The 21,581-nt window shown below is 44.2% G+C and overlaps 2 protein-coding genes across 6 annotated transcripts in view; one reads left to right on the forward strand and one right to left on the reverse strand.

Moving 5' to 3' along the window:
• RPS6KB1 (ribosomal protein S6 kinase B1) overlaps positions 1 to 2,995 on the reverse strand; it is a 57,126-nt gene extending 54,131 nt beyond the window's left edge. For 3 of the 5 annotated variants that reach the window (XM_055130139.1, XM_055130141.1, XM_055130142.1), the window contains exon 1: positions 2,706 to 2,995. In XM_055130139.1, the coding sequence (XP_054986114.1) occupies positions 2,706 to 2,846 (141 nt within the window). In that variant the 5' untranslated portion in view covers positions 2,847 to 2,995. The remainder of the gene's footprint in view (positions 1 to 2,705) is intronic. The other 2 variants (XM_004608607.2, XM_055130140.1) reach the window with 2 other exon arrangements.
• On the forward strand, positions 2,996 to 20,953 carry TUBD1 (tubulin delta 1). The gene is made up of 9 exons (XM_055130143.1): positions 2,996 to 3,584; positions 4,323 to 4,536; positions 8,171 to 8,318; positions 10,308 to 10,524; positions 12,896 to 13,127; positions 14,605 to 14,769; positions 15,684 to 15,824; positions 17,975 to 18,158; positions 20,300 to 20,953. The coding sequence occupies exons 2-9, from the start codon at positions 4,365 to 4,367 to the stop codon at positions 20,400 to 20,402; spliced, it is 1,362 nt and encodes a 453-aa protein (XP_054986118.1). The 5' UTR covers positions 2,996 to 3,584; positions 4,323 to 4,364; the 3' UTR covers positions 20,403 to 20,953.
• The last annotated feature ends 628 nt before the right edge of the window (positions 20,954 to 21,581 follow it).

The following is a 21,581-nucleotide window of genomic DNA, read 5'->3' on the forward strand; positions in this document are numbered from 1 at the left end:
TCAGGGAACCATATGGAGTGCCAGGGATCAAACCCAGGTCAACTGATCAGGTGTGTGCAGGGCAAGGGCCTTATGCACTGTACTATCACTCCAGCCCTTAGTTATTTATTTTGGTTTTAGGGCCACACCTTGCTCAAAGGTTGCACCTGGCTCTGCATTCAGGAATTATTCTTGGGAGTGCTCAGGGGAACAGGATGCCAGGGATCAAACCACAGTCTGCCATGTGCAAGTCAAAAGTACTCATCCTTCTGTGCCATCTTTCCAGCCCTCTTAAATTTATTTTTTGAGAAACCTAGATATCACTAAAATTTCCTTTGGTTGTCTACTCAATTCTTTTCCAGGACTTTCCCCTTGTTCACCTAGAGGCAGCTCTTTTAATTTTAGTTTTTTAAAAATTTCTTGGGCCAGGGGCTGGATCAATAGCACAGCAAGTAGGGCGTTTGCCTTGCATGCAGCCAACCCGGGTTCGATTCCCAGCATCCCATATGGTCCCCTGAGCACCACCAGGGGTAATTCCTGAGTGCAGAGCCAGGAGTAACCCCTGTGCATCACCAGTGTGACGCAAAGAAGCAAAAAATAAATAATAAATAAATTTCTTGGGCCAGAGCAACTGTACAGCAGGTAGGGTGTTGTCTTGCATGTGATCAACCCAGGTTCCATCCCTAGCACTCCATATGGTCCCCAGAGCTGGCCAGGAGTGACCCTTGAGTACAGAGCCAGAAGTAAACTTTGAGCACCACAGGGTGTAGCCCCAAATCAAAACATTACTTCTTCAACTCCAAAAGCGTAAGATATATTTTCCTTAAGCCTAGTCCTCAAATTCCTCTGTAATTAACTTAGTTCCTTCCCTAAGTTTCCTCTCCCAAAAACTGTAGTCATATCTCTTTCTCATTTCCACCAATTCCTTTGATCTCTTCATACCCTCTCAAAATCTTATTTGCTTGTAGCTAGCAAAACAAATGTCCAGGAGTAGGCCAAAACAGTCCCATTCAGGTCCCAGTTCATAATACAGTATTAAATACATAATACAGTATCTTAAGACAGTATTTTACTTCTAGCTCTTTTGATTTCTGATAAACCCAGAATCTGTAAATTCTTACCAATAAGTATCACAAAATATCCATCCTATCTAGATTTCTATTCTGCCTGCTCCAAAGTGACTACCATATGGAGTCAATATAACTAATGAAAAAATATGGTATATGTAGTAAAAGTAATTTTAAAAATTGCTTCAAATTGTAGTTATTCTATCACATTATTTAAGACACTAACTGGAATTTAGACCCCAATACCTTTTAAAAAAAACAAAGCACATTTTCTCAATACCCACCTTCCAAACTGTCATCTACTGCACTATGAAAAAAAAGACAGTATTATTTTAGCCTACTTTCTTAAAGTTTTCGAAGTTCTTTATACAAGAGGATCTCAATCTTTTGTGAGCAAGCAGAAACCAACTTACTTGCCTCAATAGAAAAATCAAGTGAGGGAAAGGAAGGACAGCTCCTTGTGCAGTCAGAACAAACATCTGACACCTGTCATTAACCCTTCTAAGCATCTATACAACAGAATTTAGAATCTGAATTACCACGAGGCTGCAATTAATGATCATCTGCCCAAAAGCCGTGATTTCGTGTGACAAAACCATTTTAAAACTTTAGACAAATGCAACTATTTTTTTCCCTCTTCAATACATTTCACTTGAAAAAGTAATATTCCATAGTGAACTACTAAGATACTAAGACAGCGAAGGTAAAGGCAAACTTTGCATTAGGAAAAACGATTCTAAATTTAGTACCCTCAGTTACAGCACGGAAAGCCCTCACACCACCATTCACAAGTCTCAGTTCAAGCAATTTATTTTTGGCAAGCCAAATCACAGCTGTCAACGCTGGTTTTTTTCCACCCCCAAATTACATAAAGTATTTTGGAAAAAATGTAGACATCTTCAACTAGGGGAAAAGTAAGTTACAAGTACCGTCTGTTATTATAAATGCTCTTTGGAGAATTTTTTTTAAAAAAGTCACACGGGAGGGGGTTAGCAAAAAAAAAAAAAAAGGGTAACAAACCAACCCTGGAAGATGCAGCAGAGCCCCCTTGCTCCCGAAATAAAACTCCTGGTGGTTGTAACAGCAGCAGCAGCAGCAGCGCTACTCCCGACAGAAGTTTTCAGCTGTCACTTCGAACAGCTGAGCGCTTCCTAGGAGAGAAGCGACAGGCCGAGGAGAGGCGGTTGCGGGAGGTCTGAACACCCGAAATCTTCCTCCGAGCGGAACCTTTCCGCGCTTCACCTGCACTTACGGGACACCCAGCGGACGCAGGCAACCCCCCCGCCCCCGCCCGCCCCAACACGCGCTTCCACCACTCGCGCCCCGAAACGCTCAAGTCCGAAAGATCCGGGAACTGACCACGCACTGCTTCTCGTTCCCTGCACCAAGCCCTCGCGGGCTGCGCGGATCCGGGGCTCGGGGGGCGCGCGACCTGCACCTGCGAGCCCCGCAGCGGGTCCACACCTAAGGGCCAGGTCCCCGGGGCCCCGCCCGCTCTCCCGCCCCGGGGCCGCGCGGAGCCGCAGCTCCCCCCAGCAAACTCCACGCGCCTCCCGGGGGTCTCCGCGCTCTCAGACCCGCCGGGCTTCCCGGGCCCGCGCCACCGCCCCGGCCCTGTCACCTCGGGCCCCCCCCCGCGCCCGGGACCCCGGGCCTCACCCCCTCCTCCAGCTCATCCTCAGAGCCCGCGTCCTCTGGCTGGTCCAGGTCTATGTCAAACACTCCTGCCATGTCCTCAGCTTCCTGGTCTCGGAAGTCTGGCGCTGAGTAAAAGCCGTCCCGCCTCCGTCGTCGCCTCATGGGCCCGGACCCGCCGCAGCCACCGCCGCCGCTGCCGCCATCATCGGCTGCTTGGGCGTAGTGCGTCTGCGCCTAGGCCTTCGACTGGCTACTCCGGTTCAGCGGCGGCGCATGCGTGCACCGCTCTCTGAAGCCCTAGTGTGGGCAATGGACATGCGTAGAGCTCTCGCCGGGAGCCAGGTCCGGGCGGGAACATGCGCACACGGACAGTCGAAGCCGCGCTGAGCAGCCGGAGCATGCGCCTTGTCCTCGAAAGCGTCTGATGGACTGTGAGCATGCGTGCCGTGTCTGAAGTTGATAAATTGAAATTGAACATGCGTAATTAACCTCCTGAAAACACACGCACACACACGCACATACACACACACAAACTTCGTTTGTGGAACATGCGCATTCGTTCTTGCTAGGGTGGGATTTTTCTTTTTTTTGGAGGGCGGGGTAGCGCTTGTAGGGTTTAAAGTGAGCATGCGCATAAGGCTTGCTGAAGTTTGAACTGTTCGGAAACGGCTGTTTCTGAGGCTGCTGTGAGTGAAGTTAAAGCGGGAACTCCTGCTGGTGATGGGGGAGAGGGAGCGCTTTGGTGTTGCGATTTCCAAGTTCACTGGTCTTCCGAAAGTCGAAACTATTAAGAACTTGTTTCCTTATCTGTAAAATGAGAGTAATTATATCTGTTTTGCAGGGTTGTTTGGAACATGAGCCTTCTAAGCTCTTTGCAGTGCTGCACAGATCTAGTGTGAGGTACTTATCAAAATGTATCTTTTATTTTTTTAAAGACAGGAAAAGTTGCTCTAATATTTCATCTTGGTTTTGTCTAAGCTTCATTTCTCTTGTCAAACACGCCTTTTTAATAAACGTTACATAGTTACGGAGCTAGAAAGGTGATTGGTGGGGCCAGACACAACTGCGGGCCAGGTACTTGCCTTGAACGCGGCTGACCTGGGTTCCATCGTCGACATCCCATATAGTCCCCTGAGCACACAGCCAGGAGTAAGCCCTGAGCATAGCAGGGTGTGGTCCTAGAACAAAAAGAACTAAAAATAAAAAAAGCAAAAAATGATGAATGGTAAAGAGCATGTCATTATTTAAAAAGGAGATAATATTATTAAAGTGTGCATTTATTGAGCTAACTTGTGTATTCTATATATCCATGTGGTTTGAAGTGTACTCTACTACGCCTTCAACCAAAACACATTTTTAAATTCTCTCTCTCTCAATGTTTTTTGGGCCATACCTGACAATTCTCAGGGCTTACTCCTGGCTCTGTGTTCAGGGATCACTCCTGGTGCCTGCTGGGGTACAGGGGTGGTCAGCATCTGGGGATTGAATCTGGGTTGACTGAGTACAAAACAATCATCCTACCTGCGGTGTCTCTCCAGATATATTTTATTGGTGTATACATTAGCACATGAATGTTTATTCTTTGTTAATAATAGGGTTCTCAAGGCCTCTATTTTTGTTTTTGTTTTTTTTTAACAGGTTGGCTGCCTCACTTTATTTCTTTATTTATGTTGTCCCAGCATGTCAATTGTAACAGTACAACTTGGTCAGTGTGGAAATCAGATTGGTTTTGAAGTGTTTGATGCTTTATTTAGAGACTCATATTATCTTGAGGGACTCTGCTCTAAAAAAGAGAATGAGGCATATCAAGCATCTTGCAAGGAAAGATTTTTTAGTGAAGAGAAAAATGGAGGTATGTATAATCCATAGTTCTGTCTTTAACATGCAACCTCTTCAAGGCTAAGCACTCTCCCTGACGTTCAGACATTCTTTTCCATTTTTCTAAAACTGTCTTTTCTATATTAACCACCTTTACCTTCTAGTGGCTGCTTCCCATTAGCTAAGTGTGCTTTGATCCTATGGATCTAAAACCAGACAAAACTTACCTCTTGGGGCTGTAGTGATAGCACAGCGGGTAGGGCATTTGTCTTGCACACGGCCAATCCGGGTTCAATTCCCAGCATCCCATATGGTCCCCTGAGCACTGCCAGGGGTAATGCCTGAGTGCAGAGCCAGGAGTGACCCCTGTGCATTGTGCATTGCCGGGTGTGACCCAAAAAGCAAAAAAAAAAAAAACAAAAAAAACTTGCCTCTTGACTGTGTGACTGTGTAGCTTTTTTTGGGTCACACCTGGCGGTGCACAGCAGTTACTCCTGGTTGTGCACTCAGGAATTACTCCTGGCATTGCTCAGGGGACCATATGGGATGCTAGGATTCGAACCAGGGTTGGCTGCGTGGAAGGCAAATGCCCTACCCACTGTGCTATCGCTCCAGCCTCTTGACTGTGTAGCTCTATTATCCTTTTTACCCTCCCTGCCCACTTTAGCCTGGGATTGATCCCAAGGCCTCATGCATGTAGACACATGCTTTACTACTGATTTGTGTCACAGCTCTAGCTCTATTTATTTATTTATTTGTTTGTTTGTTTGTTTGTTTTGGGTCCATACACAGTGGTGCTCAGGAACCACTTAAGAAACCATATAGGGTGCAGGGGATCTAACCTGGGTTCAACCCGCAAGGCAAGCACTCTACCAACTGTATATCACTCTGATCCCTGTCTTTCCTTTTTCATGCAAGATTCTCAAAGGATAATCTTTATCCACTAAAATCCTGCTTCTGTCCTGCAACAGAAAATATTGCAATAACTCCTTAATACCAGATCCAATGACTTTTTCCTTTTTGTCTTTCCATTCTCTGCAGATCCCAAACAGTGCGGCTGTCAAGTACTTGATGTGTCATAGTACTTGAATTTACTGTCTTATGTTTGCCAGGCAAGCAATTTAAACACATCAATGCCAGTGTGTGCCACTGGTGGCTCAAAATTGTTGTGGCTTTTAACACAAATTGCATGGCCTAAGTCAGTGAGTTAAGCCACTGGGTTCTGTGTTATTTTATCATAATTCATTTGAATTCTCTATATTAAATGTAATAACTGGAACAATAGCACAGTGGGTAGGGCGTTTGCCTTGCATGTGGGTAACCTGGGTTTAATTCCTCCGTCCCTCTTGGAGAGCCCGGCAAGCTACCGAGAGTATCCGGTCCGCACAGCAGAGCCTGGCAAGCTACCCGTGTCATATTCGATATGCCAAAAATAGTAACAAGTCTGACAATGGACACGTTACTGGTGCCCACTCAAGCAAATTGATGAACAATGGGACGGCAGTGCAGTGCAGTGCTAAATGTAATAACTAAAAAACATCTTCTTTGAAACTCCTCCTCTGAATTTTTCTTCTGCAACAGTCACATTTAAGATGCATCTCTGTCCTAAGAGTATAGCTGATCCTGGACTAATAATCATATACCTTGTAATTTTTCTCTTTTTATACTGGTGACTCTCTTGCTCTTTTCAGTCTAATTACCAGACAGTTCTACTGATGTCCCATTTGTACCTCAGGCTCATTATCTCCATTCCAAGAATGTTCATTTTTTTTTACCCCCATTGGAACTTGGGCTCTTGGGGCTGAAAAGATGACTCAATGGGCTGAGCACATGCTTTGCATATAAGAGACCCAGATTCAAGCCCTGGCATCACATGGTTCTCTGAACACTGCCAGGAGTGACACCTGAGCACTACCAGATGTGGCCCACAAATCAAAAAGAGAAAATAAGTAAATAAATAAAACTTGAGCTCTTTTAGTTCATATACCATCAAACATCAACTTAATTTACCTCCTGTATACATATCTCCTGATATCTACCTTTTTCATCTTGCCATTGCCTTAATTCAGAGTCTTCTCTTACTTGGATTGTTTCAAGGCAATCATATCTGTCCGCTGTACTGCTGTATTAGACAAGACCTCTGGCCAAGAGAGGCAGTTCAATGCTGCTTTGCTTGCTGGAGGCTCAGGTTTGATTCCCCGCACCATATGTCCCATGAGCATCACTGGGAGAAATCCCCAAACACAGCCCACAGTAACTGTCTAGCACAGCCAAATGTGGCCCCCAAATCCCACTCACTCTCCTCCCCCTCTCAAAATAATAAGGCATCTGACTATTCTTCCTCTGCTTGAAAGTTTTCAGGAGGGCACGTTTCCTGAAAGATACATTTTCAATGTTTAGCCTTGCATACAAGGACTTTAGTATCAGAGCTTTGGCTGCCTTCCAGCCTCATCTATCACTTTTCTCTCCTCCTCCTCCCTCTCTACTTCAACAACCCTGAGATTGTTGTTTTCATGGCATTTGTTTGCTTATTTTTGCTCTTGTAGGGATTTGTTGTTATTATTATTTAGGTTTGGGGGTCTCACCCAGCAGTGCTCAGGCCTTATTCCTGTTCTGTGTTCAGGGATCATTCTTGGCAGGGCTCAGGGAACTATTACAGGATGTGAGGATCAAACCCAGTCAGCCATATGCATGGCTAGAGCCTTCCCCACTGTACTGTCTCTCCAGTGCCTTTTTGTTTATTTTTAGGCCACTTCCAGTAGTGCTCAGGAACTACTCCTAGGCTAACGCTTGGGGAGGTGGGGGTGCTCAGTGGGGATCATATGGTATAGGGAGAACAAGCCTGGAACTCCTGCACAAAAAATAAGTGTGCTAAACCATCAAGCTGTCTCTCTGGTCTTGAATTTTAGGTTTTGGGATCACACTTGGGGGATCTTGGGGGCTACTCCTGGCTCAGCACTCAGGGTACCACTGCCAAAGCATGTGCTTTAGCCTTCGAGCTATCTCCCTGGCACTTTATGGCATTTCTGTGCCTTGGAATATGCTGCTGTTAATGTGGATTGAGCCTGGGTCATATCAATCATACTATTGATTAACTGTTGCATTTCCTCTCTCCCACTAGTTGTTCTAGGCCAGATAGATAATTGTCTTTATCTCTGTATTTTCTCATCATTGTCCTTGGCACTTGTAAATACTCAGCAGATGCTTTGATACCTGATCCACATTATTTTAGCCCACATCATAATTTTAACCCACATTAATTTTAGCCCACATTAATTCATGCAGTTTAGGAAATTGAACATTCTAAGCCATCTTTATATACCTGCTATTGCCCACCTCAATTTCTAAGGAGTATAACACATCTTTCTATTCTCAACTTCTGGAACTTTTGTTTATTTTTGATGTTTGGGGGCTACTCCAGGCTGTGTGCTCAAGGGTCAGTCCTGAATGTCCTGAATGTAGGGAAGCAAAATGTACCTTTTGCTCCCCTAAAGTGCCAGGGATCAAACCCTGGCCTCCTGAATGCAATGTCTACACTTCAAACCTTTTTGAGTTAACTCCCTGGATTTTACTATTTCTTAGAATTAGAAGTTTCTGCTCTGAATTAACCCAAGCAAAGCATATGAAATATCTGCCTTTTAATTATTTTTTTCCCCCACTTCTCTAAGTTCCAGTTGCTCGGGCCGTACTTATTGACATGGAACCAAAAGTTATCAATCAAGTGTTGTCAAAGGCTGCCCATTCTGGCCGGTGGAAATATGGTCAGCAAGCATGCCTCTGTCAAAAGCAAGGTTCTGGAAACAACTGGGCGTATGGGTAAGAATGGGTTCTCATGATTTTCATTTTAAATAGAGCTGCACAGTCACTGGTGTAGTTACAATACCAGTTACACCTTGATATGATACGCACAAAATCTTAAAATCCCTCTTTTAATATTTAAAGTGTTGGATCTAGAATGATAATACAGCAGGTAGGGTGTTTGCCTTGCATGTTGCTGGCCCAGGTTTAATCCCTGCACTCCATATGGTCCCCTGAGTACTGCCAGGAGTAATTTCTGAGTGCAGAGCCAGGAGTAACCCCTAAGCATTGTCAGATCAAAATCCAAAAATAAAAATTAAAAATTTTGTAGATCAAAATCCAAAATTAAAAATTAAATTTAAATTATTATTTTGCAAAAAAGAAACTCTTTGGGGGCCGGAGCGATAGCATAGCGGGTAGGGCGTTTGCCTTGCACGCGGCCGACCCGAGTTTGATCCCTGGCATCCCATATGGTCCCCTGAGCACCGACAGGAGTAATTCCTGAGTGCAAAGCCAGGAGTAACCCCTGAGCATAGCTGGGTGTGACCCAAAAAGCAAAAAAAAAAAAAAAAAAAGAAACTCTTTGGCGAGGGGGGGAGATAGTTTGGATCGCAGCCAGAGGTGTTCAAGGGCTCTCTTCTCAGGAGTGACTCCCAGCTGTGTTCAGTGGGCCATGTATAGTGCTGGGGATCCAATCAGGCCACGGCCACAGTAGCATGCAAGGTAAAAGCCTTACTCTCTGTACTATTTCTCCAGCCCCCGTGAAAAAGCAGTACTCTTTTGGTTCAGGTCAATGTAATAATAATGAAATTAGGTGTCTTTTTCTTCGCTATTAGAGTGTCAGCAAACTTATTCATATAACTTTATCTGATAGGTATTCCAGTTAATGGGGAATGCAGCAAGGTAGTAATATTTCCTGGAATTCTTCCAGAAATTCTGATTTCATTGGTTTGAGTTGAAGTACAAGTGTTGGCTTTTTCAAAGCTTCCCTAGATAATTCTAAAGTGCAACAAAATTACAGAATCATTGCTTTAGAAGGCTTGTTAAGAATATCATATATTATGTTGTATCATAAACTTGTGCTCAGGGCTTATTTCTGGCTCTGCTCTCAGAGACTCCTGGTAGGACCTGGGAGACAATGTGGGCTGCCAGGGATTGAATCCTGGTTGGCCGCGTGCAAGACAAGCACTCTACCATTGTGCTATTACTCTGATCCCAGAAATAATATTGTGTGTGTGTGTGTGTGTGTGTGTGTGTGTGTAGTTTGTCGTTTTGTTTTGTTTTGGGGTCATATTGTTGCTGCCCAGGGACTGTGCTTGGGGGATCATGGAATAAAACCTCAACCCTTGCATGTAAAGCTTGAAGTCAGCCCATTTGAACACAACTCATCTCTCTGACCCTGATCATTGAGGTCTTTAGTTAAAGAAATGACCTATCGGGGGCTGGAGATAGAACAGTGGGTAGGACACTTGCCTTGCATGTGGTAGACACAAATTCAATCCCTGACACCCCATATGGTCTCTTGAATTTACTGGGAGTGATCCCTGTGTATAGTCAGGAATAAGCCCGAGCATGGGTGGGTAAGGACCAAAAACCAAAACAAAAACAAAGCAAAACACAAAAGAGAGAGAAAGAAAGAAATGACCTATAGAAATAACTCTCTGGGATTTGGAGAGATAGTACAGGAGTTGAGGTGCATGCCTTCCATGGTCTCTGACAGCACATATGGTCCCCTAGAATCACCAACTGCAGCCCTGACGGCCCCTGGGTGTGACTCTGGAGACTTTGAGCACCACTGGGTGGCACAGGTAGCCCCCAGCTGGCCCCCTAGCCTGCCAGGAGTAATCCCTGAGCACAAGGCAGGAATTAGCCTCGAGCAGCCCCCAAACCAAAAAATAAAAGTAAAATGAAAACTAAAAAGCCTTCAATATCCTGTATATTGAGTTTTGCTTTCCATTACTGTTCAAATTGAAAGGTATTTGTATTTGTTTCTTTTGCATTACATAGATACTCTGTTCATGGACCCAGGCATGAAGAATCTATAATGAACCTAATCCAGAAAGAAGTGGAGAAATGTGACTCTTTGAGTGGCTTTTTTATTATAATGAGTATGGCTGGGGGCACAGGATCAGGGCTCGGAGCCTTCATTACACAGAATTTACAAGATCAATACTCAAACTCTTTGAAAATGAATCAGATTATATGGCCTTATGGAACTGGTGAGGTATGAGCTTATTTGAAATATTTATATTTGGTATTCTTTGCAGTTTAAATAATTGTAGTTTTATTTATTTTTATTTTTTTTTTTTTTTTGTTTTTTGGGTCACACCCAGTGATGCTCAGGGGTTACTCCTGGCTTTGCACTCAGGAATTACTCCTGGCGATGCTTGGGGGACCATATGGGATGCCGGGGATCGAACCCGGGTCGGCCGCGTGCAAGGCAAACGCCCTACCCGCTGTGCTATCGCTCCGGCCCCAATAATTGTAGTTTTAAAGATAGACCTTCCTCTCTAGAAATGTTAAGTTCTTGTTTCAGGATGCTATTTTCATAAACAGTCGAGTTTGCTTAAACTTGCAGTAGGACCAGGGAGACTCCTCGGTGGGCTCAGGCAGATGCTTTGCAAGGAACCTGAGTGCCACTGAGAGTGATCCCCAAGCACAGAACTAAAGCAGCTCCTGAGCACTGCTTTCATTTCTATTTTAACTACTGAATGTGCTCTCCCCCAAATAAAACAACTTTCTCAAACAAATGAGGTACCTTTGTTTTTAAAATTCCAAGGAAGTGCTGGAGCAGTAGTACAGTGGGTAGGGTATTTGAGGGATTGTAGGTGTCATTGCCAACCTGTAAATGTAAAGAATTTTCATTTCTTTTATTTGAGAGGAAATTTATATTTGAACCAATCACTCACCACCAGCACAGTAGGAGAAATAATAAAATGGAGTTAAGGGGGGGCCAGAGAGATAGTACAGGAGTTAAGGTGCTTGTCTTGCATCCAGCTGACCTCAGTTCAATTCCAGACAGCAACAACGCATATTGCCCCTGACACACAAAGCCTGGGTAAGCCCTGAGAATGGCTGGGTGTGCCCACCCTCTAAGATAAGTAACTGTAGGAACTGATGTAGGAAAATGTGATAGTGATCATTTATCAAGTCCTTATGTAAGTGCTTTACTTGTGTACCATTACTCCTTAATACTTTCAGAGGCTAATACAATTCTCTTTGGGAGGGTACTGGGGTTTGGTCCACACCTGGGCTACTCCTGGCTCTGTGCAAAGAGTTATTCATGGAAGTGCTTCAGGGTCATTCCTGGAAATGCCTAAGGATCACATGCAGTGCCAGTAATTGAATTAGGGTTGGCTGCATGCAGCACAGACACTTTAATTCCAATACAATCTCTCCAACCCATAATTTTTTGCTCTGTTTTGTTTTGGGCCACACCTGGTAATGCAAAGGGCTTACTACTGACTCTGTATTGCTACTAGCTCAGGCATCACTCTTGGCAGGACTCTGGGACACATGTGTGGTGCCAGGGATCAAAACCTGGTTGGCCTCATACAGGGCCAGTGCTTTACCTACTGGACTATCTCTCTGCCTACCCCCACCCTCATAACTCTTATATCACATTATAAATGAGCTAACTGAGGCATTTAAATGATTTGTTTATAATCATATCTGGAGTTTGGAGAGATCATATTATCAACCGAGATTTAAATAATTTGTTTAAGATCATATATCTCAGGATTGGAGAGATAGAATTACGTGTAAGGTGCTTGTCTTGTACGCGGCCAGCCCAGGTTCTATTCCTGTTATCTCATATAGTACCCCGAGCTCTCCAGGAGTGATTCCTGAGTACAGAGAAGGAGTAATTCCTGAGTATGGCCTGGTGTGGCCAAAAACGATCATGTATCTGGAAAGTCATAGAGCAAGGATTTGAACCTGGGATGCCTTCAGTAGCTCCTTTTTTTAAATTATTTTTACTTTTATTTTTTCAAGAAATTGGGTAGTGAGGGAGAAGGGTGGGCATACCATAGTAAAGTGGTACCAAAAGGTGGCTCCTGACTATGCTCAGGAGTTACCCCTGGACCAAGTGTTGTCAAGGATTGAACCATATTTGGCTCTATGCAAGGCAAGTGCCTTAACCCCTATACAAACTTTTTGGCCCAGAAGCTGCTTTTTTCTTTTAGTTTTTTGTGCTACACCTGGAAAAGCTCAGGGCTTACTCCTGACTCTGTATTGAAGAATCCCTACTGGAATGCTTGGGGGACCATATGGGGTGCTGGGGACTTAACCTGGGTCAGCCGCGTGTGAGGCAAACTCCCTATTCACTGTACTATCACTCCAACCTAGGAGCTACCTTTTTTTTTTTTTCTTTTTGGATCACACCTGGCGATGCACAGGGGTTACTCCTGGCTGTACACTCAGGAATTACTCCTGGCGGTGCTCAGGGGACTATATGGGATGCTGGGAATCGGACCTAGGTTGGCTGCGTGCAAGGCAAACGCCCTACCCGCTGTGCTATTGCTCCAGCCCCCTAGAAGCTACCTTCTTAACCACTAATCTCTCCTGCCTTTCTTGCTGACTCTCTTCCTGTTCAGGTTATTGTTCAGAACTACAACTCCATTTTGACTCTTTCTCACTTGTACCGATCTTCAGAAGCCCTTCTCGTCCATGAGAATGATGCTCTTCATAAGATCTGTGCAAAACTGATGAAAATCAAGCAGATCTCATTCAGTGATATAAATCAAGTCCTTGCACATCAGCTAGGAAGTGTGTTCCAACCTACTTATTCTGCAGAGGGCATGTGTAACTACCGGAGAAATCCATTAGGTGTGTATTCCCCTCATGCACAATTGGCATGAAAAGGTATCTGTCCATCTGTCCCTAGCTCCTCTCATATATAGAAGTTTTGAGAAGTTACTAAATTTCTCAAAAGAGTGATAAATGCCTACTAACTCCATTCCTTTTCTTTTGGGTTATTGGATCACACCCATCTGTGCTCTGGTTTTGTGCTCAGAGATCACTTCTGGGGTTAGAGGACCATATGTGGTACCAGGGATCAAAAATGGGTCAGCCACATGCACAGCAAAGATCCTACCTGCTCTACTATTTTTCATCCCCTCTGTCTACTTTTTTTTTGCTTTTTTTTTTTGGTGGGGGGGTCACACCCAGTGATGCACAGGGGTTATTCCTGGCTTTGCACTCAGGAATTACTCCTAGCGGTGCTCAGGGGACCATATGGGATGCTGGGAATTGAACCCAGGTCGGCCGCTTGTAAGGCAAATGCCCTACCTGCTGTGCTATCACTCCAGCCCCCACCCTCTGTCTACTTTTCTAGAGGATTTTTCTGTTAACAGGTTCTGGATATCATTTAGCCATAGAAATAAATTTTCTAAAGGAGTATTTACTGATGACACAATGGCTATAAAATGTTAACTCTCATTCTTGCTTTGTTTTTCTGAGATTTAGCTGAATATTTTGTTCACATTTCCAGTTACCTAGCTTCATTACCCTTGTTTCCTTTTTCAGAGTATGTATTTTTTTTTCAGTCATCCTAAAATGGTGGAATGAAATAGTCTATAAAATACAGTCTCTGAAATTTTATGTACTTTTTTTTATAGTTTAAGCATTTCTTGCCTTTGAGTACAAAATATTTTTGCCTGAAAAGCCATCACAGCAATGTTAATAGAGATAATAGGAACAATGTGGCATTATAAAATCTAATTCAGGGCCAGACAGTACAGTTGCTAAAGCGTGGGTAAGGCAGGTGTTGGCACCTTTGCTTAAAATCACTATTATAAAAGCTGGGTAATACCAACTTCTCTCATCCTGTCCCAATAAATTAGTAGTTTCTGCTCCTGACATGGGATCATTCAGTGTTTGTGTATGCTTGGGTCTACATGCCTGGCTTCTCTTGCTGATCATGATAATCTCTGAGAATCATTCATGTGTGTATCAGAAGTTCATGCAGTGGGACGTGAGAGATAGTATAGTGGGTAGAGTGTATGTGACTGACCTGGGTTTGATCACTGCCAAAAGTGATCCCTAAACATAGAGCCAAGACTAAGCCCAAAGTGTGGCCCAAACTTAAAAAAAAAAAAAAAGTTTATGCCTGTGCCGGAAAGATAAAGGTTAAAGCATTGCCTTACATGCAGCTGCTCTGGATTCCATCCCTAGTACCACAAACAGTCTCCTGAGCACTACCAGGAGTGATTCCTGAGCACAGAACTAGATTAAACCCTGACCACTGTTAGGTATGACTCAAAACAACCAAAATTCTAATTCATACTTTTTTTTTCCTTCACAGGAGATTTAATGGAGAGTTTAGTTCCCCATCCTGAATTTAAGATGCTCGGTGTTCGTAACATTCCACAAATGTCTGAGAACTTGCTGGCATATAGCACGTTTACTTGGGCTGGCCTCCTGAAGCATTTGAGACAGATGCTCATTTCTAATGCGAAAATGGAAGAAGGTAAATGGTATTTTACAAACCTGCAGCCCACAGGCTGGGAAGGATGCCGGCCCTGGAGCTCTTAGTGTGATCCAGCCCCGTGGAAGCCACTGGCTTTCAGTCCAGAGAAACTCTCGCAGAAATTCCTAAGGTCTCCCTGGGGGCTTCTTAATCACCTCAAATTTTGTTTCCCTCCACAAATTTCAGATGAGTACCATGTTTGTTTCCATTCCATTTTTTAAAAATAGTATCACACACTAGTACATAACCTGCAAAATTCAGTTTGCCTTTACTGAATGTCTCTCTTTTTTTTTTTGCTTTTTGGGTCACACCTGGCGATGCACAGAGGTTACTCCTGGCTCTGTACTCAGGAATTACCCCTGGCCGCGCTCAGGGGACCATATGGGATGCTGGGATTTGAACCCGGGTCGGCCGCGTGCAAGGCAAACGCCCTACCCGCTGTGCTATCTCTCCAGCCCCTTTACTGAATGTCTTGAGATTCCTTTTTATTGTTACATGTATCAGTAGTTATTCCTCACACCCACCACCACACTTCAGTTACTCAGCGAAGACTGTCTCATATTTTCCTCAGAACTGAGGAGTCAAAATCACTTTAGAATACTTTTTTTTTTCCTTTTTGGGTCACACCTTGTGATGCTTCGGGGTTACTCCAGGCTCTGCACTCAGGAATTACTTCTGGTAGTGCTTGGGGGACCATATGGGATACTGGGGGATCGAACCTAGGTTGGCTGCATGCAAGGCAAACACCCTACCTGCTGTACTATTGCTCCAGAACCAAAGTTTAACACTCTTTTAGCAGTTAAAACAAACACCTTTTAGGTGTTAAATAAAAGTTAATATAAAATATACATAACACAATACATTTCCCTGTTGCTCAAAGTCATTTGTAACATCTGTGTTTTCCCTGGTAATAGGTATTGATTGGCAGGTCCGGCCTCCCTTCTCAGGACGTCCCCCTCTGGGCAAGAAGGCCCTGGGCTCCGAGCCGCACTTCAACACTTCCCTGGCTAACCTGCTCATCCTGCGTGGGAAGGAGGTGCAAAGTGCAGAGCTGGGTAAGCAGAAGTTAGGGGGAACATTAAAATGGAGGTTTTGCTCATGTACATGCTGAAAAAAAAAAAAGGCCTTGAATTTATTCTTAGAGAAAGAAAGATGGTAACTCTGCAGTTTTGTTTTTAATTTTATTATTTTAGTTTTGGGGCCACAGCTGGTGGTGCTCAGGTCTTACTCCTAGCTTTGCTCTCAAGGGGCAGGCCCTCTACCCACTGTAGTATTGTCCAGCCCATAACTGTGTTTTAGTAGCAGATGTAACCTTTTATGTCAGTCTAAGGTGACACCAAAAAATAGAAAGTGTTTCAGCAAGACAGTGTAATTCTTCTGAATCTGAACACTCTGCTGCCCAGTTGTTGGTTTCCTCCCTCTGCTCTGAGGCATATCTGAGCTTCAGCACGAGTAAACCTTGAAGGACAGGCTGACCACAGCCTCCCAGCCATACCCAGACTTCCCTCTCTGAGACACATCAGCCCCTCACCAAGATGTTCTTGTACAGAGATCCACTGCAGCATTCACACTAACACAAACACAGAAATGTGTCAACTAGGGGCTGGAGCAATAGCACAGCGGGTAGGGCGTTTGCCTTGCACGCGGCCGACCCGGGTTCGATTCCCAGCATCCCATATGGTCCCCTGAGCACCTCCAGGAGTGATTCCTGAGTGCAGAGCCAGGAGTAACCCCTGTGCATTGCCAGGTGTGACCCAAAAAGCAAAAAAAAAAAAAAAAAAAAAAATGTGTCAACTAGATTATGCTATTTTCACATAAGGAAGCTTTTGATATAAATTATTTTCTTTTGATATGGAAAATGGGTTCACAACACATTAGTGAATAAAAAGTATAGATGATAGATGAGTGTGCAAGATGCCATAGTACAGCAGAGAGGGCATTTGCGTTGCATGCAGCAGACTGATGTTTGACCCCTGGCACCCCATATGGCCCCGTGTACCAGGAGTGATCCCTGAGTAGAGTTAGCAATAAGCCCTTGAGCACATCAAACAAAAACAGGAAAACAATCTCTCCCCCCAAAATTGGAATATGGATCATATTCCCCAAAGCAATATGAAATGTACGTGTGTGTATGTATGCGCATGCTTAGTGTCAGAGATTGAACCCTGACCTCACACATGCAAGGCATGTATTTTCCTGCAAAGTTACATCCTTAACCCTAAAACTTGCTTTGAAGGATAATATAAGGGGCCAGAAAGAGAGCTGAAAGAATAAGAATATGTAATTTGCATGTGGGAAGCCCACGTTTAATTCCCAGCACCTCATTCTCCTTTTGGGAGGAACTCTGGAGAATTGTGCCAGGAGTAGTCCTTAAGCAGTGCTGAGTGTGGTCCGAAACTAAAAAAACAATTTTATTTATTTATTTATTTTGCTTTTTGGGTCACACCCAGCGATGTTCAGGGGTTACTCTTGGCTTTGCACTCAGGAATTACTCCTGGTAGTTCTTGGGGAACCATATGGGATGCCAGGGATTAAACCTGGGTTGGCCCCGTGCAAGGCAAACGCCCTACCCGCTGTGCTATCGCTCCGGCCCCTAAACAAAACAATTTTTTTGTAAGTGTGTGTGTGTGTGTGTGTGTCTCTGTGTGTATGTGTGTTTTGATGCCACATCAGTGGTGCGAAAGGCTTACTTCTATTTCTGTGCTCAGGGATCACTTCTAGCAGAATTTAGGGGACCATATGGGGTACCAGGGATCAAACCCAGGCCCACCATTTGCAAGGCAAGCATCTTTCTGCACTATTTCTCTGGCCCCAAAACAACAACAACAAAAATTTGATAAAATGTAAAACAAGGATAGGGTTGCAGCTCAATGAGCAATTGCCTTGAATGTGTATGACCTGAGTTTGGGTCTAGAACTACCAAATAAAAATATAAAGAGGAACCAGAGCAATAGTACAGCAAAGTAAGCTGTACTATTGTTTGCTGGCACCCCAAAAGTCTCCTCAGTCCCTCCAGGAGTAATCCCTGAGTGCAGAGCCAGGAGTAAGTCCTGGCATCACTAGGTGTGGCCCCCCCAAACAAAACCAAAAGGACAGATAAAAGGAGATTTATGGTGATAGGGACAAGAAAATATGTTTATTAATTTGTTTCACAAATTGCTAAATTTTTTTTTGCATAAAAATGACTTACTTTGTTTTACTACAGAGGGCTTTAAAGATCCAGCTCTGTACACTTCCTGGTTAAAGCCTGACAACGCTTTCACTGTATGGAAAACCCAGCGAGCCTTTAGCAAGTATGAAAAGTCTGCAGCCTTGGTCAGCAACAGTCAGTTCTTAGTAAAGCCACTTGATATGATTGTGGGCAAAGCATGGAATATGTTTGCTTCAAAGTAAGTAAAATATAAACACACATTTCTAACTTAGGCAGATAGTATAATGTAAAAAGGGATGACAAGATCTGGAATCACCTTGTTTGGACTGATCTAAATGTAACTGGAAAGATAGTCCAGGGCTGTTAAGGCACTTCCCTCGCACATTGCTGACCCTGGTTGGAATTTCCTACATCATGTATGGTCCCTTAAGCATCACTCAGGGTCACTCCTGAGCACAGACCCCCGTAGCATGACCCCTGCACAAACAAAAAACAGTGATGTTGGCATATTTGAAGTAGGTAAGGTCCACTTCTTGCTTCATTGGTGGTGTTTTCACTGACCCATAATTGGTAGAAGGGGAAAGGGAAGTCCATAGGCCTCTGAGAAGGGCACTAATGCCCTTCATGAGTCACTGGGCTTCACCTGCATGACCCAGTCACCTTCCTAAGGCCCCTTCTCCCGAGTACATTCCCTTGGAGTTTGGGGTTCATCGTAAGAATTTCAAGGAATAAGATATCCAATCCAAAGCATAGCTCCCACTTTGTAGGTGTGAAACTTTGGGCATGTTAGGCTTCATTTCTTTATTTGGACAATTTGACCCACTGAGGGGATATGTGATGAGCATTAAATGAGAAAAATCATAAAAACACTTAGTACATGGGGCTGGAGAGATAGCACAGCGGGTAGGGCGTTTGCCTTGCACGCGGCCGACCCGGGTTCAAATCCCAGCATCCCATATGGTCCCCTGAGCACGGCCAGGGGTAATTCCTGAGTGCAAAGCCAGGAGTAACCCCTGTGCATCGCCAGGTGTGACCCAAAAAGCAAAAAAAAAAAAAAAACACTTAGTACAAGGGATGGGAACTAGTAGTTTCTACATATGCCTAGCATGTACCTGAACTGGGGGTGATTTCTACCTCACATGGTTCCCAAAGCACCAGCTGGTGTGGCCTGGAGGTCCCCAGCCCCGCCAGGGTAACCCAGGTTTCACAGCACTGCAGGACCCAAGCAGCATTGCAACCTTGGGCTCTTGTACTGTACTACCAGTCTGGTTGACAGAATTCCCAGTGGGGCCTTCGGATCTCATGAGCACTGCATGGGAGATTTCCTCCCAAATGAAAAGAAATATAACAAATATACAGCTGTTGCAGTGCCTGACTAGTAAATGCTCTGTTGTTATTCTATGTTCTTTATTGGGAGGGGGCGGATATTGGGCCACAACCAGCACTGCTCAGGGCTAACAACTGACTGTTCAGGGATAACTCCTGGTAGTCCTCAGGGAACTGAGGATTAAACCCGGGTGTCTGTCACATGCAAGACAATTTTTTTTTTCTTTTTGGATCACTCCTGGCAATGCACAGGGGTTACTCCTGGCTCTGCACTCAGGAATCACTCCTGGAGGTGCTCAGGGGACCATATGGGATCAACCCGGGCTGACCGCGTGCAAAGCAAATGCCCTACCCACTGGGCTATTGCTCCAGCTCCATACAGAGTAGTTTTTAAATGAAAAAAATTAAATAGAAATGTTATTATTAGAGACATTTGGGGCTGGAGAGATAGCATAGTAGGCAGGGTGCAGCCCTTGCATGAGGCCAACCCGAGGTTCAATCCCTGGCACCTCATAGTGCCCTGAAGACTAAGCCTTGAGTAGCTCTTGAGCACTGCCAGGTGTGGCTCCAAAGAAACAAGAAAAAAGGCAGGGAGCTTAATGAACACTTTCTTTGGAGGTGGGTGAGGTTTGGGTCACAGTAGTGGTTCTCAGGTTCACAATTCCTGGCTCTGTGCTTTCTGATTTCATTGACATATTTTGAAGGTTTGCTAATGTTTGGCATAAACATTGAATATAATTTTTTTTTTTATTTTTGGGTCACACCCGGAGATGCACAGGGGTCACTCCTGGCTCTGCACTCAGGAATTACCCCTGGCGGTGCTCAGGGGACCATATGGGATGCTGGGAATCGAACCCGGGTTGGCTGCATGCAAGGCAAAAGCCCTACCCAATGAGCTATCACTCCAGCCCCCAAACACTGAATATAAAAATTTTAAGAGACTCTGCTATTTTCAAATGTTCATGAATTAGGAAAGCCCTATTTATTGTTCAAGTATAATTTATTTGCTTGAGATGCTTTGCTTTTTATTTTCTTCTTTTTTTTTCCCATTAGGGCCTACGTTCATCAGTACACAAAATTTGGAATTGAAGAAGAAGACTTTCTGGACAGTTTCACATTGTTAGAACAAGTTGTTTCCAGTTACTGCAATCTTTGAACTTAAACAAAGGGTGAAAAGTCCCTCAAGTTCTTTTCTGTTTGTTTTTGTTTGGGGACTACTCTGAGTTCAGTGGTTGGGAGTGCTCCAGGGGCTGTGTGGAAATAAGGGTTAAACTTGAGGCTCCTACATGCAAAACACATGATCCAGGAGCTGGAGAGATAGTACAATGGGTAGTAGTCTTACATGCAGCCGACCTGAGTTCAATCCCCAGCACCCCGTAAAACCTGAGAATCTACAGTGTGGCCCCAAAGCATAAAACAAATATGTCTTGCAGCCCTTTGGGCCATCTCAGCCCTAAATTTATTTTTGTTTGTTTTTGGATCACACCTGGTGGTACTCAGACTGCTCCCAGCTTTGTACTTGGTGGGGGTCATTCCCAGGGGTGCTCAGGGAAGCATGTGGTGCTAGGGATGGAACCCAGGACTCTTATGTGCAAAGCATGTGCTCAGCCCATTGATCTACTTTTATGAACCACCCATAATTTTATAAATAAAATATTTTGAATACTTTTTTTCTGTAAGGTTTTCAAAGTTCTGTTAATTAAGTAATAAAACTGAATGATCACTCTTTCTGGGTTTGTGTTTTTCTTCTTGGTTTTGAATCATACCCTGCTGTACTCAGGGACTGCTTTCTGCTTTGTGCTCAGTAGTTGGTCCTAGAGGCGTTGGGGCAGGGGTTGGGGGGGTGGGAGCAGGGGGATGTGGTGCTGAGTATGGACTCCAGGCCAGGCCTTCCACATGTAAAGCATGTGCTCAGTTTATTAAATTATATCTGGGCCCATGATATATTGGCTTTTTGAGTCGTACCCGGCGGTGCCCAGGGCTTACTCCTGGCTCTGCACTCAGGAGTTATTCCTGGTGGTGCTCAAGGGACCACATGGGACGCCAGGGATCAAACCCAGGTTGGCCACATGCAAGGCAAATGCCCACCTGCTGTACTATTGCTCCAGTCCCACCATGATAATTCTTTCTGCCTGATAAACCCATAGAAACAGAAATTGAGGAAACTTATTAATGGAGAATAGCATATTTTCCAAAAAATCTGCATATATCCTGCATCTTCAATTTTTAAGGAAAATTGATACTTTTAGAAATAGCTCTAGAAACATACTACTGAGATATTGAAACTCTAGAATGATACATTAAAAGAAAAATTTTTGTTTTCATCTATGTTCCT

The sequence above is a fragment of the Sorex araneus genome, chromosome 3 (genome assembly GCF_027595985.1).
Source record: "Sorex araneus isolate mSorAra2 chromosome 3, mSorAra2.pri, whole genome shotgun sequence".
Taxonomy (NCBI): domain Eukaryota; kingdom Metazoa; phylum Chordata; class Mammalia; order Eulipotyphla; family Soricidae; genus Sorex; species Sorex araneus.